Consider the following 20000-nt stretch of genomic DNA (forward strand, 5'->3'; position numbering starts at 1 on the left):
CAAAGATTTTAACCCCTGAATGAACTGCAAGCGTCTCGTCGATTATTTGTCTCAACAGAGATCTTGATGTCAGTAAGACTTCCTGTTTGAGGATATACTAAAGGAATAAATGACATCAACAATTAGAAGAAAGGAAAGAGAGAGTGGCAGAGGTAGAGATAGAGGGACAAAAAAAGAATAAGTAGGGGATAGAGAGGAAGAAAAACTATAGCAAGTGGAAGAGAGGATATATTCAGAGAGAGATAAACAGATGAAGCTGGACAGAGACTGAGAGATGAAGATATAGATAGACAGACAGATGGGAGGGGAGAGAAATGAAGAAAGAGAGAGAGAGAGAGAGAAGGAGGGAAGCAGAAGCTGCAATTAAAACTGAATTGATCCCTCAGCCGTGATTTAGACGGCTCTGTGCTACAGTATTACAGCTATTCTTATCCTCCATCCACTGAGGAGACTCCATCATCCTGCAGACCTGATGAACTGAAACACACACACACACACACACACACACACACTTCGACCGTGGGGGGTCCGACTCCTGCTCACAACATGGACAGAAGGAAGACTTCAGCAAATATCTATGAGACAGAGAGCAGAAATCCCTCAAACTTTATCAAGTTTTACACCATTATCACGGTGAACTATTGTGTGTTTCTCACTTTCTCTCTGTCTCACTCTGTCTATCTCCTTCTCTCTCTCTGTCTCACTCTGTCTATCTCCTTCTCTCTCTCTCTCTGTCTCACTCTATCTCCTTCTCTCTCTCTCTCTCTATCTCTCTCTCTCACACACACTCTCTCTGTCGCCCTCTCTCTCTCACTCTCTGTCTTACTTTGTCTGGGTATCATTTTCTGTCTGTCACACTCTCTCTCTCTCACTTTCTCTCTGTCTCCCTCTCTGTCCATGTCTCTCACTCTCTGGTTCTGTCTCTCTCTCTCGTTGTCTCACTCTCTCTGCCTCTCTCACTCTCTCTCCCAATCCCTCTCTGTCTCTCACTCTCTGGTTCTGTATCACTCTCTCTGTCTCCGTCTCACTCTTTCTGTCTCTGTCTCACACTCTCTCTGTCTCTGTCTCACTCTCTCTGTCTTTGTGTCTCTCTCTGTCTCACTTGATCTCTGTCTCTCTCTCTGTCTCACTTTGTCTCTCACCCTCTGTTTCTGTCTCACTCTCACTCGCAACACAGGGATTGGTTGATCACAAATGATGTTATCAGATTAAAAGAATATAAAAAGGAGAATTGAGGCAACAATGGCAGCTCATTTGAGACCATCATTAGCCTTTGAACTTTGTATACTTCAGCTAGTTATGCTAGTTCTGTTCTTTGTCCATTCTTAGCACTGTGCTAGTCTAGAACTTTGTATACTACAGCTTTATGTTAGCTTTTGTCCTCTGTCAGTGTTTCGCTCTTTGCTAGCCCTAGAACACTGCATATTCAAGCTAGTTATGCTAGTTTTGTAATTTGTCCATTTTTAGCTCTGTGCTATCTTTTATCTTTGTATATTTTACCTTAATGCTAGCTCCTGTACTTTATATAGTCCAGCTAGTTATGCTAGTTTTTTGCTTTGTTGATTCTTAGCTCTATGGAAGACTTTTGAAATTTGTATATTCCAGTTTTATGCTAACTCATGCACAATTGTATGTTTGAACTTTGACACAGCCTTTCTTTCCTGGCTTTTGGTTCAGTAGGGAGAAAGGGAAGATATTGTACTTTCCTTTTGTTTCTGTTTGGAATCTCAGTCAGCCATATTGTTTCACTCCAATGCTAATTCTCCAGCAGCTTTTTTTTTTTTTTTTTTTTTTAATACATTCGCATCAATGTCAAATCTGGTGTCAGGTATCTGATTTATCTCACTGGTCGCTGTTTTTAGAGTTTAAAAATACGGCGTACCAGTATTTAAAAAAAACTATGTTACAGGAACAAAGGATGATGAGAAATTTCTCCTTCTACATTTTAGACAGGTGAGCAAAGGGAAAAAAATAACTGATATAAAGGAATAAGCTGATGAACAGTTGTCAGAGAGTATTATGGGATGGAGGAAAGATTGAGCAAGTGGTTTCTTATCATGTTGTAGCAGATTGAATGTACCAAGTGATGGAGCGCAGATAGACGAGTGTGGCTTCAAAAAGCAGAACACACTTCCTGCTAGGAGATAGATTACTCAGTTACAGTTTGGGTAAGAAAAAATAAAAAGCTAACGTTACAACGAGGGGCTGATACTGAAGTACGTTAAATATAAATAGCTAAATATAAATATAATAAAAAAGATACTGAAATGCTTTAATAGTTAAAAAGAAAAGTACAGTTTTGTAGTGTGGTAACTTGTGGCCTTGAGTGTTTAACAGATAAAGTTTCGTTCCTCAGACAGCCCTGAGAAAGAGAACTGCATATTTTAGTTTCATTACAGATTTAAAGGTCAAATGAATGTTGCACGGAGGAGCCACAGGGGGCGCTGTGATGCTACTGCTGACGTTTCATCCCTCGCGGGCAATTAAAATTGACCACATGGAAATTTCCAGCGTCACCTTGCAAATGCGTTTCGCCATCTCTTGCCCCAGGCTGAGTGATATGAGCACCACACACACAGCTTCGAAATATAAAAAATACATATAAATGAAAAAAGAGCGGAAGCAAAAATAATACACGCCAGCAGCTCAGGCAGAGCTCACGGCCGAGCAGTGCTGCTGAAATATAAAGTGACCGGAGTCGGAGTGCAGTACCGAGAAACGTGTTTATTTCCAAGTCATGCCTCCGGCTGCTCACTGAGAGATGGAGTGCACTATTAATACGTAGATTTTTGATGCACTTGGACTGCACAGAAATGAGGTGTGAAGTGTCAGAGACTCTCAGCACTTAGAGGAAAAGGGGGCGGAGCCATTAGAGGCTGCTGTGATTTGAAAGTTTTCAAAATGCACCAAGCGAGATTCAATGAATGAAATGAAGGCATGCCAATGAAGAGGCAAATGATCACTTTTGTAAAATGCCACAGTAGTGTTTGATATCTGATCAAATAAAAGTCTCATTGGTGGATTCTCATTGGTGGATTCGTCTTTTAATTTGTATGCACTTTGGTATCTCGTCCACATGAAGAGCGTTTTGAGTCACCGAAAATGAAGCTTTTTGTAAACTTCCTCCAAGGTGCAGAAATTTTACAACTCAGTTCTCGCTTTTTTATGTGGACGTGAAAACGTATTTTCACACATCACACACGTGAACCTGTGTTTTGGGTGTGTTATGAACAAAGGACTATGTTTATCATTATGACTGCTGAGCAGGCAGCGTCGCTGTGGATCCTTAAAAAGTCTTAAAATATCTTACAATAGATTTTTGAAATTTGAGGACTTGTTGCTTTATTTTTAGAATTTTCTTTACGCTTTACATTTTCTCCATTTCTACATTTCCATCACATTTTCTACGTACTCACATACCTAGCACTGGGTCACATATCGTTTCCTGAAATTTTCACTTTTTATATGCCATAGAAAATGTCCAAATTTGAGCATGTGAAGCTCTTTCGCAGGCCAACACACACGTTATTAGTCATTCTGGGTTTGTTCTGATGACAGCATGGAATTCATTTTCATTTAGCCAGGTCTTAATGTATTAAAATGCATTGAATTTGATTTTAAAAACTCTGCCGCAACTCTGCCAGACTGTTACTTTGTGTTCTGCAATTTCGTATTTGATAATGAAACAAAAGATATTCTCAGCCTAAGAGGCTCCGCCCACTGGACACTAATTGTCTGAAGTCCTTTGTACACTTTTCTGGCCACAATCTTCAGGATGTTGAATGTTGCAATCTGATTGGCTCTCAGCACTCACATGTATGCGCCCTTCCATTCACTGGTTTTCAGAAGGAAAACAAATGAACACAGCGACATAAGGAGCTATTTGGCTTTTTATACATCGTAATATATAATAATATATTGTATATATATTGTAAAATAAGCACTGGATCCTGTGGAGGCTGAAGCTGAGGTACTACACTGTAATCTGTCATTAAGGGATCAATATGAGACAGTACCATCCAGGCCCCAGATCGCGTATAGTGTAACACTGTAATGTGATGCTATATCTATCTTGTCTATCGAGTGATACACGCTAGCACCATGAAAGATTCGCATTAATCTTCAAAACTCAAAACTGAGGCCACATCCTTTCTTGTCATGAGCAGAAATTCCAGCACAGTGCCTGGATACAGAGCGAGTTAAACATTAATCAGCGCTGAGTTTCTGGGTGAAGCCCTGATTTCTCAGTTCACTAGCCTGACAATCACAAAGATGAGTGAATAATTGGATGTCCATCGAACGGCTAATTAGTTTTCTTCGACGTTGCTAAAATGCAAATATTTGTGTCCGGCCCCGTCTGTGAAAAGTCAGCACTCCAAAAATCTGCATTGTGGCATTTTTTTCACTCCTCAGGGTGTGATTACGGTGTGAATGAAGCGCATGATTAAAGTCGAATGTCAGCGTTTGTCTGCGAGAGAACCGTGTCGGTGGAGCCTCTTCATCCAGATTTAAATATTTTAAAATAGGAAACGGCTCGAATCTCGGGGAAATGTCAACGTGGAGTCGCTTGAGGAAGCGCAGGGTCTTTAAATGTCTCCCGCTGCTCCCTGAGCTCACCGTGTCCTGCGGACATACGCAGCAAAAAGGTCACGTTTATAGATCAAAACAAATAAAGCTAAGTCACTTTGTCCGAGTTGGTGGGGTTTGTTTGTTTCCAATAAGTACTTTGGTTTTGTTTTATGAGATGTGTTTCAACATGCGGGAACTTTTTCCGAAACCAAGAAACTAAGGGACAAGTAGCTTTTCCATCAGAGGAACCAGAAGCTGAGGAACTATTAGGGGCGGAGCTTAAGTTACTATTTTTAACTCTAACAAATAATTACTTAAGCGTGTTTTATATCAAAAGTACAACCAGCAAAGTGGAAAATGTTCTCAGCTGACTTTCCCGAAAGCATTGCAAAGGTAAGATCATCTTAACTGGAAGAGAGAGAGTGTTCAGTGTGATGCTCGCTCTACCATTTAACGATGTTCTTAATGCTGCGATGCTTTTAGTAAACTCGGCACTCGACGCTTTTGTTTTAACACAAGCGGTGAGTCTGTACTGTTTCCAGAGTGCGTGTCGTTGATTGTATTATATTATCAGACCTACCAATCATTATGAGAACAATCTGTGCAGGTTTTTTGAACTCCCCATTATTAAAAAAACACTTCCTGGAAGCCCCGCCCCCTTCTCCCCATCTCATGCGTTCTTGCTTTCTTTCACAGTAAATGGAGAAAGTTTTGAGTTCATTAATGAGAATTAAAATCTATCAGTGTATTTTTGACTTAGCACTTAGCTTGACATTAGATAAGTATGCATTTAACATAAATTTGCGATATTTATTAGGAATGTCAGAGAAACATTTCAGCCGAGCGTGGTCAAAACGGCTTTCAGTTTTTGTCCGAAAAAGCAAAAAAAGGATAACGATTTTGACATTACAACAAAGTTTAAAATGTAACAGTTTACAAAAAATGTTAATGGGAATGATAATTAGAAAGTTATTAAATATGCTGTTCTGGATGATTAAATCATTTATCGCGATATTTTAAAGTGGAAAATTGCAATCAGGGAAAAATCATCACAAGCCTTGTGTACACGGAATTACGCCATGTTATACTTCTTGGATTCGGTAAATAGTCTGGAATGTTCCATCATTAAACGCGGCCAAGAATCGCCTACTTTCACAGGAAGAGACCATCTGACCAAGATTTCTAAAGAGACCAATTGCAGATGTTTTCCTGTAGCTGATCAGCAAACACACAAAATCAACACGTTTACTCATCACTGTTCTCTTCAAATTCATCAATAACTTTATAAAACGTTGTTCAAAAATACTTCAGTCCATTGATTCATTGAAAAAATACATGTTCATTTGTTTTTCTGCTGAAAATCAGTGCACAGGTTCGTAGTGCACCGAAATGCTGAGAGCCAATCAGATTGTAACTTCTGACATTCTGAAGCTTGTGGCCAGAAAAGTATACAAAGGATATCAGACGATCGGTGGGCGGAGCCTCTGAGGCTTAACAACTGTTGTGTCACATTTATTATTTTCCATTACAGTGTGACTTTTATTCAGTCTTTAACTTTTTGAGAAATCTTTATATGTATGTACTCAATCTAAATATCCTGTTAGCACAACAATGTGTACCGCTGCGGTGAATAATGAATAACGCCTGATACTGACTCGGTTAATACTCTCAATAAAAACACACTGAAATTCTCATTACTGCAAACTGTAGCAACTTTCTTTACATAATCTCTCAGCTCCAGGAACATCAGCGTACCTACTTTGCTTTTTTCTTCTCTGCCTGTCCAGATTAGATTGTCCTCCGTGTCTCAGTTTCACTTTCCCAGCTAAATCGTATTACACGGGGAACGGAGACGTCTTGTGCGTCTACTGTGTGGAAAGATGAACCTATAATTAAGAACATGTTGCATTACTGTCTCTGCCGTTTAAACGCTGCTGTAGTGTTCACGACTTACAGGCTGGCTCTTTAGATTTTACAGCATTACAGCGTATTAGAGATTTATCTTTCAGAGATTAGTAATATAGTGTTTCTTTCAGACTGTAGGGCTAAACTTATTCTCGTTACACAACAATGTTTAACACCAAAAACACACTGTAGTGCACAACAACAACAACAACAACAACATTTCCTCTTTGTCCTACCAAACCATGGTGTTGTTATTGCTACTGTTAATGCTGGTAAAGTTTTTATTACTTTGCCATTATTATCATTATTGTACTTGTGTATCTTTGTCTTTCTTTTGTTCTTCTCTGTTTTGTGTTACATCGGTTCTTTTTATTACTCTGTAATAATAAAAAAAAAAAATAGCGTGTAGCTTAGCTCACCATGTAGATTCAGCTGATGAAACAAGATCCATGTTTTCATCTTGGAAGATATTAAGCTAAAAGTCTCTCGTTTTAAGATTTTAAACAACAACGTGGTCGTATGTAAATTCACACCAATCCACAGGAATTAAGTTGAATAAAAAAAGATTTAGGGGTTAGTGATGAGGTTTGTGTAGGAAATCAAATAAAATCCACTCATCGCTCATTTCATTTCTCATGAGATCAGGGTGGATTTTAACTGGATATGAATTTCACGGCCGCTCTTCAGGCTTCGTCTGCCATCTGCACTTCCTGTTTGTGAGGAAACAGTACGGGGAGAGATATGACAATAAACACACACACGCACACACACACACACACACACACACAAGAGCGGCCTCTCTCCCAGGGCCAACAGCATCTGTTTGCCATCTCTCTCTCTCTCTCTCTCTCTCTCTCTCTCTCACACACACACACACACACACACACACACATGCGCGATGATGATATAATGGCTGGTAAATTGGCGGCGTGTGAGCTCGGGGTCGATCGTCTCTCGGATTGAGGAGTAGACAGTCAACCTGCTGTTTTACAATTACAGCTTCAGCTCCGCGTCCACGCATCAGCGCCTACGCTCTGTCTGAGAGAACAACTCCCACTCACACACGTAGTAAAGGGGTGTGTGTGTGTGTGTGTGTGTGTGTGTGAGACGAGGATATCACAAAGGCTTACAGTCCAGAAGTCACGGATATGGATGCATACACTGTGCGTATAAAGATTTAGGATTTTTTTTTTTTTTTTTTTAGGATTATTCTATGAGAGAGACAGTATTTGTGAAAAAGAGGGAGAAGTGTAATATTATTATTTTCTATTCTTCTTCTTATTATTATAATATTATTCTATTATTATAGTATTACAATGTTATTTTAATTTTGTTTTTAAATGCATTTTTTTCATAAATCCTGGCACAATTTTTTTGTTTTGTTTTACAGTTTTTGTTTTTTAGTAAAACTATAAATTAAATCAAAAAAATTTTATCAGCAGATCACATGATAAAATTTTGTAGTGAATCTTTAAAATTTTAAATATTACAATTTTAGATATTTTTTTTATTATTTTTCCTTCTGGTAAATAAATGTTAAATATTTTTTTACTAATTATAATTAATAATTGCATCCATTTATTATACATTATATAATAAGATTTAAATTATTTATTTTTTACATTAATTACAAATATCATCAAACTTCACAGGGTTTAATTGACTTTTTTTCACAGGTTGTTTTGTTAGAAACCTACTCTATACATATACTGTGTAGCGTAGAAATGTCAAGTATCATGATATGATTATTTTTGTCATATCGCCCATCCCTGGTGAGAGAGAGCAAGAGAAACGATATGAGAGAAAGAGAGAAAAGGATAACAGAAAGAGGAAAGGTGACCAGAAACAAAGACAGAAAAAAAGAAGGAGAGAGAAAGACAGGAAGACGGAGCGAGAGAGAGAAAGAGAGAGACGGGCTGAGGAGAAATCAATGAGGATGGATCGAGGAGAGGATTGAGTTCTCTCATCAGCACTCGATTCCTAAAATAAACGACTGATTACAGCCGTCATAAAGAAAACTGCTCCTGGTCTAATCAGCGCATCCCTGCGAAAGCCTAAGTGCTCGAAAAGTTGATCGAGCGAGAAAAACAAGGCTGTTTCACGGGCCATTTTATGTGCCCTTACACCAAACGGACAATAAACTCATAACCACACACACACACGCACACACACGCACACATGCACACATGCACGCACACACGCACACGCAGGCACATGCTTCAAACAACAACACGCTTGATTTCAATCTGCCACATTTCACAGCGAGGGAGAGATTACAGAGTCACCGGCCGTGAAATGTGGCCCACGCGGCACCTATGAACACTTGTTAGCGTTTCAGATCGGCTTATTTATCGACTGGAACGGCACTGGAGTGTGACGCGGGTCTTCAGGGTTCATCGAGAGCAGCATATTGAAGCACTGACCCGCTCAAAATGGTTCTTCGCCTTCCTTTGCTAACCATGCTAATCCGTCAGAGCGTGGCGTGTGCGCCTCCGAGGCGAGGCCCTGAATAATGAATGCCATGAATAAAACACATTTCGGCGCAAACACATGGTGAATAATTCACTTTTCAGAGGTGGATATTAGCTCCCGTGTCACTGCGAGCGGTTTTCGCTGACTATTTTTACTCTTGAAATACTGTAAGAAGCATTTCTGTTGAGTCGTGGATAAACACACACAGTTAAAATAAATAGTTTAGCCATAAAACTACTTCGTTAGTTTGCCACTGGAGCTAAGAGGCAAACGTTGTTGAAGCTAGCAAGCTCATAAGTCTTAGAAATATGACAGAGCTATCAAAAATCTCACCAGTTCTCTGAAATGACCTTGAAAAGGCTAACACAGCACTTTAATGTCACTTCACATCAACCGCTAACACACTGCGTTCCCAAATCCTCACACTTCAAACACACTGTGAGAATATTTACACTTAAAGAAAGTCAAAAAATTGCAAAATAACCCTATTAAGGAAGAAAGAAAACCCTGTGCTCTTAACGGAAAATAATCAACGATGACATATGATGTGTGATGTAGTTGATTAGTTTCCAATTACAGCATATCTGTGACTGTTTTATTCCTCTTCTACTACAGCAACTTGCCCATGATTACAATTCTTATTTAGTAAAGACAGTATGTATGTTTTATCCATTTATAGTTACATTTAACGTCACTTTATACTTAAAGTTCCAGCTTTACCACTGACTGTTACAAAGCACTGACACTGGAGACTCCTTCCATAAATGTTACATAAACATCTCCTTACAGAAAACTTCACCATATCAATGAAAACAAAACATTTTTAATCAGTTTATGTGGAGCGTCCGCTGTACATGTCCCTGTGAATGAGCGGTTACTATAGAAACGATGCATTAATATAATTACTCGATATCTTCTGACCAATTAGCCTGATGCTGGAGCATGAATCAAAACTGAGATTCTCAATATGACAGAATGGATTTCGCTGTAATTAGAGTGTAATTACTATTTTCTTAGTAATTTACCAACACATCTGTCTTTAACTTCTAATTCATCAGCTGTGACTTTTAAAAGATTTGTAATGAGAAAAATATTACAAGATGTGATACAACCGATTATTGGCACATACCTGTGCAATACTTTTACCCTGTATTTATCTGCACATGGACAGAGAGAGTATTGGTTAAATTGTATACACACACACACACACACACACACACACACACACACACACACATGTACATACACACCCTCTTAAACTAACTTCACATCTTCCAGCTGCGACCTTCAAAGCGAAGTGCTGTAAACGAAGGAAAGCTTTTTTTTTTTCAGAGACACTTTTCTAATTAGGTGCTTCTGCAGGAAGACGCACGCCATCGCCGCTGCTTCAAAGCTTTCGGAAAGCTCTTCTCCTCCTTTTCTCGTGCTAATGAAAGACACCATGCTCCGCAAACATGCTTAATGAAGAGCTCTCCAATCGCTCTGTAAATGAGACAAAGCCCGGCTCTCGTTACGGCGAGTAAATAATATTTCAAAAACACTCGTTCGCTTCAGTGCTTTTTCTTTAGTGGTCTACCTGTAGGTCAGCTGGAGTAATGTATCCTTCACGCTGTTTTAATTCAGCCGCAGAACAGCAGGAAATACTTATAGTACGATCATCACCGTTTCACCTGACAGTTCCACTCCACACCACCAGAGGGTCCCGTCACCTCGATACGAGGCCACTTCCCAGTCATCTGAACTCTCAACTGATGTTCATTACTTCCTTGTTTGCACACCTTTTCTGGGCGCTCTATTCGATCCACCATGTATACGTAAACTACACCATAAGTTTGAGAAACTTCAGAGTCAATTGCTGCGTCTCAATTTGCCTACCATCCATCCTAAATAGTACCCGAGATTAGAATTAGTGTGTCCCAAATCATTGTATATTGAAATAAGGATCCCAAAGATGAACATCCCAAATGGTTTACTAGTGTGGATCCATGGACACTTTTTCAGCTAATATTACCCACAAGTCCTTGCGCTCGGGATGGAGGAGGAGTTTTGTGATGGTTCGCTTTGCTGAATTCAAGGACGCGTTTTAGAGAGGTGTAAATGCAACGTGGAAAAATAAATCAAAGGAATGGTAAATGAAATGATATAGTATAAACGATATAAGGAACAACGAATGAAGAAAAGCTGAAATGCAGCGAGGAGTTTGTTTACGGTGACGGCGTGCGTAACTAGGCAACAGCGTTCTCTTCCGTTACATGACGTGTTAGTTAGTTACATGACACTCAAAAGTATGTACTTTTTCTTCACAAAAAGACTACATACTTATACATAGTACATAGTATAAGTACAGGGATGCAGCAAATGTTTATAAGATACAAATGCAAAGCCTGCAATACGCACAATGCGTAAACTTTTAGCATAAAATCTTTCATTATTAAAGGCTTAACGGAAAAAAAGTCTGCTATTATGAACAGGATGATAGAGTATCCTTATCTCCAGGTTTTTTGTTTCATTAACACATATCAAATCTACCAATTAAGCCATCTAATTCCCATAAACAATTGGGTTTTTTTTCCTTTTTTTTTTTAGCATGAATTTCTATTAGCATGATTTTTTCTTGGATTATTAAATTCAAAATGAAATGGATAGTATGAAATTGGTTTAATAACACTATTTTATTAGTTTCTCTGCTGTTTAATGCAAAAGGCTGCATATATTTATATATACAGTAGATTTAAATCCATCAAACATTCCAGGTAATTAAAGAGAATTTGCCACGGTAACCTGTGCTATTCCTAGCAGAATGATGATACGTGGTAGCATCTTCCGTACTCTTTTCAATTTCAAATGCTAATTGCAAAATGCTAATTCAAACGTGTATTTGCAACTGCATTTCCTGTGTGTGTGCGCATAATATGACACAATTCAAATTAATTTGCGCTATATCTACGTTTACAGTTTTTGAACAACAATGCAAAATGGATTCTGAAATTAAAACTTGCGATTGCACTTTCTCATCTCCACGCTACAACTCAACCAAAAATAAAACCCAGTTGCAATCCTGTTTTTAATTTGCATTTTCCCTGTTGACAAGGTAGACCTGTCAATCACACTCTGTGGGCGGGAGTTTGACAGCCGACAGTCCTGCATTCTTCCCAGGGTTGACAGGACTGTGTTTTTGCCGGTGAAATAAATTGTTTAAAGCATTTATATGAATCTCTAGAAAGCTAAACATTTTCTAATTACATTTACCTCACTTGGAGGATGCTTTTATGCAAAGCGATTTACAGTTGAGACAGGATACAAGTGAGCAGCTGAGGGTCATGCTAAAGGGCCCAGCGTGGAGATTTGAGATACTGGGATTGGAGCTTACAACCTTCTGATCAGAATCCCAATGACTTCACCATTAAGCCACCACTCTCAGTGACTTAGTGACATTGAATAATACAGTGAGTATTTGGTCACGTTTTGTAATTTAGTAAACTTCCAGTGCATATATCTACTTCAAATTTACACACGTAATGTCTTTTGTTTTTTGTATATACAAAAAGGTATATATTAATGAGCGTAAACAAAGATATGTTTAAACAATGAAATTAATAGGCAGAAAAGCATTACTTTAACATTATTGTAAATTTTTCAGTTTCACTTGCATTTCCTTTTTCAGTTCTCATTTTCAGTTATCTTTTACGACCTCTTGCCCTTGCCTGTCTGGCCTGTCTGGCCTGATTCTCCTCTGAACAGTTGGTACTTTCTCCAAAAATATACAACTCTTTAAGACCCCATTTTCAAACACTCTGCTCTTCCTCAAATTTGAACTGCTATGTTCAAAGAACAGTTAGTACATTAGTAAATCCTGATTTTCTCCATAGCTGTTGTTTGCACTTACAGCTTTGAGACGTCTACGGAAGGAGTAATTAGTTTTTTTCCAGCATCGTGGTTCAATTTTGGCCCATTCCTCTCAGCAAGTTATAAGGATCCCTCTGACGGACTCACAATTTCAAAATCCTCCACAAAATTTCACTGGGACTCAGCTCAGAAGATTGATTTGGCCTTCTTGAGTTATTGTGGCTGTGTGTTTAGGGTCGTTGTTTTGTTAATACGTCCATCTTCTTCCCAGATTCAGTTTCTTGGCCAATGAGATTAAAATCCCCTTTAATATATTCTGGTACATTGCTCCAGTCAGGTTTCCTCCGATGCCGTGTAATGCCCCAGTACTGTCTGCAGAGAAGCATATCATGATGCTCCCACCCCCATGCTTCACTCTGAATATCATGGTGTACTTGGGATCATACACACAACTCTTCATTTTTTCAAAAATGACAAACTGAATTGTAGCCAAAGAGTTCTATTTTTGTTTCATCTGACCAGTGTATACATTGTTCCAAAAGAGTTCTGTGAAGCATTTATATATAGAATTTGATTCATTATATATTATGTAATATATATTTATTATATATTATGTAACCTTTATATATTTTTATACGTACAAAGTCAAAAGACATTATGTGCATGTAAATCTGAAGTAGATATATGAACTGTTTGTATATTAAATAACAAAAACAAAAGAGTCCGAATACCTACTGCGACTGACTGCATGATGCCGTAACTGAAATACTTAAATGTCACAAAACACTGTATGTTGTGTAGTGATGATATGACACACATGTGCAGTACAGACAGAGCAGCGTCGTAAGGCATAAAAAAATAAAAGCATGCGCAACAGTGGCAATGCAAATCAGGCAGATACAGTGCATCACATTTCCTCCTCGTTTCCTTTCCCTTTGAGGAAGTGGAGAAAGAATGTAAGAAAAAGAAACAAGGAGAGTAGAAATCGAGGTATTTACCAAATGCTGTGTCGTCGCTCACTGAAGCGTCACTTTAAAGGAACATTAGATTCACTTACAGATGACGTTTACCAGCTTTATTAACTCTATAATTTGTTAGCCTACATGATTACACACTAAATTATCCTTAAATCATTCCTGCATGTGTAGCTACATCACACACCGATGTTTCATACGATTCTGCTCATTCAGCGGACTTCTCTGTTTTTAAAGCAAGCCATATTAATTGACTTTCATGCAAGGATTTTATTTGTACCCATTCTTAATTTAAGTAAGATGATTACTTTTATATTCGTGATTCTTATTTGTGTATAATTTATTGTCTTTTTTTTTTGGGAGAGGGTTAGGGTTAGGGTATTTGTACTGTAGGATCACGTCATGCAGCAAAATAGGAAACACATGTCTCTGCTTGGACCGAAAGCTTCATCTCTCCTCATTCCTTGATTCCCCTGCATGCCTTTGGACTTCGATTGATTTCTGGGTCACAGGCTGATGTAGAATCGAGGGATCAGGAAGGCGTCAATTAGAGGTTTGGTATGTATTCAATATACGTCCAGTTTCTATTCAAGATTCAAGATTTAAGAGTTTATTAGCATTGTCTTGGATATTTGTTTTTTAGTACACATAATGGTCAAGCAAACTCTTCAGAGATGTAAATGATAAATATGAGCCTTTTTTCTTTTTTTACTCCATATGCTCATATACACTACACACTAGCACCAGCGCCATGGTGTCAGATTAACAAGATTCATTTCTAACTTTAAATAATGGAAGATGGTATTATGTTATGTCTTGTCTGTCTCTCTGTATGTGTGTGTGTGTGTGTCTGTAGGTTTTTACAAACACATTTTCGTTTGTAAAGTGAATTCTGGCAAAATATCTCCATGTATATAATAAAGAGGCACTGATAAATAAAAAGCATTTTCTTCAACAAAACAAACCACAACATACCTGTAACCAATCAGACTGCAGTTCCCACTGACAACATACCTGTAACCAGTCAGACTGCGGTTACCATCCACAACACACCTGTAACCAATCAGACTGCGGTTACCATCCACAACATACCTGTAACCAGTCAGACTGCGGTTACCATCCACAACACACCTGTAATCAATCAGACTGCGGTTACCATCCACAACACACCTGTAACCAATCAGACTGCGGTTACCATAGACAACACACCTGTAACCAATCAGACTGCGGTTACCATCCACAACATACCTGTAACCAATCAGACTGCGGTTACCATCCACAACACACCTGTAACCAATCAGACTGCGGTTACCATCCACAACATACCTGTAACCAATCAGACTGCGGTTACCATCCACAACATACCTGTAACCAATCAGACTGCGGTTACCATCCACAACATACCTGTAACCAATCAGACTGCGGTTACCATCCACAACATACCTGTAACCAATCAGACTGCGGTTACCATCCACAACATACCTGTAACCAGTCAGACTGCGGTTACCATCCACAACATACCTGTAACCAATCAGACTGCGGTTTGTGCCCACAACACACCTGTAACCAATCAGACTGCGGTTTGTGCCCACAACAGACCCGTAACCAATCAGACTGCGGTTTGTGCCCACAACATAGCCATAACCAATCAGACTTCAGTTCCATCCCACAATAAAGTTATAGCCCATGAGATTGCAGTTCCCGCCCACAATATAGCTGTAGCCAATTGGATTACAGTTCACGCCCACATTACAACTATAGCCAATCAGACCACAGTACCCAACCAAAATACCACTTTAAGAAATCGATGGCATACCCTGCCCAAAATGCCAGGATAATCGATCAGATTACAGTTCTCACCCACAGTACAGCTATAACCAATCAGACTGTAGTTCCTGCTCCCAATGCCCCTGTAACCAAATGGACTGCAGTTCACCCCCCCCAAAATATCCAATCGGACTTCAGTTCACACCCAAAAAAACTCACTGTTACCAGTTGGATTGCAATTCCCACCCTACTGCCATTTAACCAATTACAAAGTTTTAAACAAAGGCATGGCTCACGTTCTGGAAGGATTTCCGTTCTGCTGTTTGGACAATCAATGTAAAATGGATTTGATGAAGTTCCAAGATAAAAGAGATAAAGTTTGATCGATCTTTCTTGTCAGTGCATTGTACTCAAGCCTATCGCTAATATACTGAGCAACAACAAAATGACTTGTTCAGTCAGGACAGCATATTTCTCTTATACATCATCATCATCTCACGGTCCATTTGTCAAGTCATTTCAGTGTAAACTGATTTGCACGATTTCTTGGCAGAACAACAACAAAAGCACTTCCACATACTTCACAGTCCACTAAGGGGTACTGCGACTATACACTCTGCCCCCGTTTACCCCGTCACACACTCACCAGGGCGCAGTAGGTCTCGGGCGGGTCTCCGCAGGTGATGTCTGGAGGGTCAAGTGTCACCTTCAGGTACTGGGTCATGTCGGCAGCCTCGGGCTGGCAGGCCATGTAATCCCAGGTGAGTCCATCGTCCGTGTAAACCTGCGACTTGCACATGTCGTAGTGGCCCCACGTGGTGGGGTAGTGCTGCATGGCCAGTCCGAAAAAACACGGCCAGGCCGCCTGGAGGGTCACCATCAACCACACACGCATGGCTGCCTGAGCGCGGATGGACAGATCAAGCAAATAAGGAGTGTGTGAGAGAGGGTGTGAAGGTGTGTTCAGAGGGCCAAGTTTATGAAATAATCCGAGTTTTAGCAAGCAGAGGGTGCCAAAGGTGAGGGAACATGCCAGCTTCGTCTACGCACTCTCTTTATACGGATCCGCAGGGAGGACCGAGGGCGATAAACAGAGTGAGAGAGAGCGAGGGAGACGTCTGATATGAGTCGTCTTCTGTGGGCTGATACTTTTGATGGACAGCCGTCTCAGCTTTGCTTTCTGTCAATCATCCTCCTCTTCCTGTCCGTCGTTCTATGAGGAGAAAGCAGAGAAAAGAAAGAAGCAGAGAGTGAGAATGCGACAAGGGAATAGAACAAGAGACAGAGAGAGAGAGGGAGAGACCACTTGGGGGTCTTATCCACCTCGCTGAGAAATCTCGCATTTCAAAGAGGCCATCAAAGAGAACGTGATCCGTGGCTTTCACATTACACACGCCATTCCCGTCCATAGCTATCCATCACACACACACACACACACACACACACACACACACACAACTCCATATGACACCCAAATGGAATTAGGTCTTCGCCTACAGTATATGAAAAGTCTTGAAGGGTGAGATTTGAAAAGGAAAATGTTGTTTACACTCCGTTTATGCAGGTAAACGACGATTCGCTTAATAGAGGGCAAATCCATGAGGTTACATGTATAAAAGTTACTATAGTAACACTATATCTGAAACCTGACTGCAATCTACACACACACACACGCACAGGGTACAAAAGAGCGTAACGAAGTGTGTGAGGGTGGGATGGAAAGTGCTAAACTGAAAGAATGTTCTTGCATGGCTTTTTCCATCCAACCTGATTATGACCCTGTTGACCCACCACACTGGTCCTTCTCCTCCTCTTCCTGTTCTTATGAACCCTCACACTTTCTGCAAACTGTCTGCACTTGTTACTCTTCCCACTTTCCTTATTTGGTCACAACTTCCTGTTCAACACAATGAAATTACAGGTCATGTGATTAACACCACCACCCTGAGAAATACATTTAGCACATGTATTACCCATGTTTAAATGTTTTATTAATATTTGCTTCCTCGTAACTGAGGAGCATGAAATAAATTCATGATATAATTTGGCACTTGTTACCACCCCACCACCACCACACAACCATGTGGTTGCCATGGTTACTTCCATACACAGTAGCCTATCAATCATTTATTCTACACAATTAATATGAATAGTAAAAATTGGAAAATTTATTAATATTAATTGTAAAAATGTTTCTCTCTAACAAAGGAGGACAAATCATTAAAGAAATCAAACGATTTCTGTTTCTATTGAAATCTGACAGGAAAGTGGAAAGAATTTGTTTGCCTTTTTGTTTGTTTGTTTGTTTGCATTACCTCATGAATCAGAAAAGAAAGGTAAAATATCTTACACTAAAATTTGAGAAATGCAAGCTAGCATTGTGTCAATACAGATCACGTCTAAACCGGTATTTATGTTCGTTGTCATGGTTACACTTCATTATGCGTATATAGTATCAGCGGTCTTGATTTATAACTGATTTAGATTTAGGATTTTGTTTTTAAAAAATACAATTACTCCATTTAAATGGAAGAACCAGCTGATAATGTAGCAAGGATGTTATTAAGTAAGGAATAACACACTCCGTGTCATGCTGTTACAGGAAAATAATCAATGGCATGTTGGTGTGATGAAGCGGAGTTACTGTTACCATCCCAAAGTTATTTATTTTCCTAAAGCAGCACATCCTGAAGTGTTTTATTCCTCTTATATCACAGCAATTTATTAAGGATTACACTTATTTAGTTATTAAAGGTGACAAGACATACTTTTTATCCATTTGTAGTTACATTTAATATTGTGGAACGTTCAAACAGACATTCCATCACCAGCCTCTCTTTTCTCTCTCTCTCTTGAAGTTAATAAGACAAAAATACACAAAACTCCTCTGTCCTGAAGACACTGGAATACCTCTGACACTGGAGACTCCTTCCATCTCGTTATAGAAAACTTCATATCAACAATTATACTTTTTTTTAAATCTGTTTATGTGGAGTGTCCGCTGTACAAGCAGCTTATTGTTGAGTTTCAGATTAAACAGTGAATAATGTTATAAGTGTAATAGTTAATAAGAGTATAAATGTAATAGTGTTATGGAAGGGGAAGGTTCTTAATCTCTCACAGGTCTCTAATCACACACACCACTGTTAAACGAACACTCGCACCGGCTGCTCGGATTGAATCATTCATGTCTCTGCTGTTTGTTTGCTGTCTCTGTATTTTCATGTGTAATTAAGCTGAAATAATTCCCTGTCAGCTCGCGTTTACAGCACGCTGTTAAAACACTAATTGTCCTTTTATCGCACTTTAAGGGAACGACTGCAATTAGACAAATAAAAAGGAAGCAAAATTGTTTTTTTTTTATCAGGCGTGTAATTTGAGCGTTCGCATCGTAAAAGTGAATCGCTCTGAGAGCCGAAACGACGATGACACAATGAGAGCTCAGGAACAAAAGAGTGACGAAAAGTGAATTAATGTGCGAGGCATTCAGCTTATAATCAGCCCTCATACTCACTGTGAATGAACACGACCTCTACTGTGTGTGTGTGTGTGTGTGTGTGTGTGTGTGCGCGCGTGTGAGAGAGAGAGAGAGAGAGAGAGAGAAAGAGAGAGAGGGAGAGAGACTGGCGAGTGTCACATTCAGGTATAATGAAGTTTATTGCTGGTTAATCAGTCCCATCACACACACACACACACACACACACACACACACACACACACACACTATTCGGGCACAAATTATTACTTTAATTAATAAAATATTACTTAATTACATTAAATTTTTTACACTTTATGCAAATATTTTGCTTTTATTGTTTTATTTTCATTATATTATTTATTTTATTTTATTTTTAAATTAAAAATATTATTTTACTCTCCATGTTTACAAGGACATGCATGGCTACAAATATAAATTTATTTTATTAATATATATTAAATATTTGCTTTTTCTGTAAATATTTTGGTGTTATTTTATTGTTTTGTTTTTTATTATAGTTACCATTTCATTTTATTTTCCTATATATTTTATTTTATGTTTATTTTGTATTATTTTAAGGTTATATTCTTCTCTCCCTACATGGATATAAATATAAAAATTATTAATTTTTTTTATATGTTTTATATTTTTATTTATTTGTTTATTAGCTGTAGTAGTTGTATTTTAATCTCTCTCTCTCTCTCTCTGCCTGTCCAGTTCTTTTCTCCCTCTTTTTTTCTAACACAGTGAGATTATGTCTATTAATCACTTTCCATGAAGCTCATCATCTAATTGGTGTCATTTCTCTCTCTGTCCATCTTTCTCTTTCTTTCTCTCCATTACTCTCCGCCTCCCTTCATCTTTCCCTCCATCTCTCCCTCCGTCTCCCTCTCTGTGCGTCTGCCCCCTCACCCCGCTCTTATTAAATCTGGTGGATCTAATCAGGCTCTCCATCCATCGCAGTGTAATGTGCATGGTGATGGATGTGA

The 20000-nt window shown here is 39.0% G+C and overlaps 1 protein-coding gene across 4 annotated transcripts in view; it reads right to left on the reverse strand.

Annotated features, from left to right (window-relative positions):
• The window catches only part of ntng1a (netrin g1a), a 150343-nt gene that overhangs the window by 117164 nt on the left and 13179 nt on the right, over positions 1–20000 (reverse strand). For all 4 annotated transcript variants that reach the window (XM_026947966.3, XM_034308038.2, XM_026947965.3 and 1 more), the window contains exon 2: positions 16180–16746. In XM_026947966.3, coding sequence (XP_026803767.1) covers positions 16180–16428 — 249 coding nt within the window. In that variant the 5' untranslated portion in view covers positions 16429–16746. The remainder of the gene's footprint in view (positions 1–16179; positions 16747–20000) is intronic.

The sequence above is a fragment of the Pangasianodon hypophthalmus genome, chromosome 1 (assembly GCF_027358585.1).
Source record: "Pangasianodon hypophthalmus isolate fPanHyp1 chromosome 1, fPanHyp1.pri, whole genome shotgun sequence".
In the NCBI taxonomy this organism is placed as follows: domain Eukaryota; kingdom Metazoa; phylum Chordata; class Actinopteri; order Siluriformes; family Pangasiidae; genus Pangasianodon; species Pangasianodon hypophthalmus.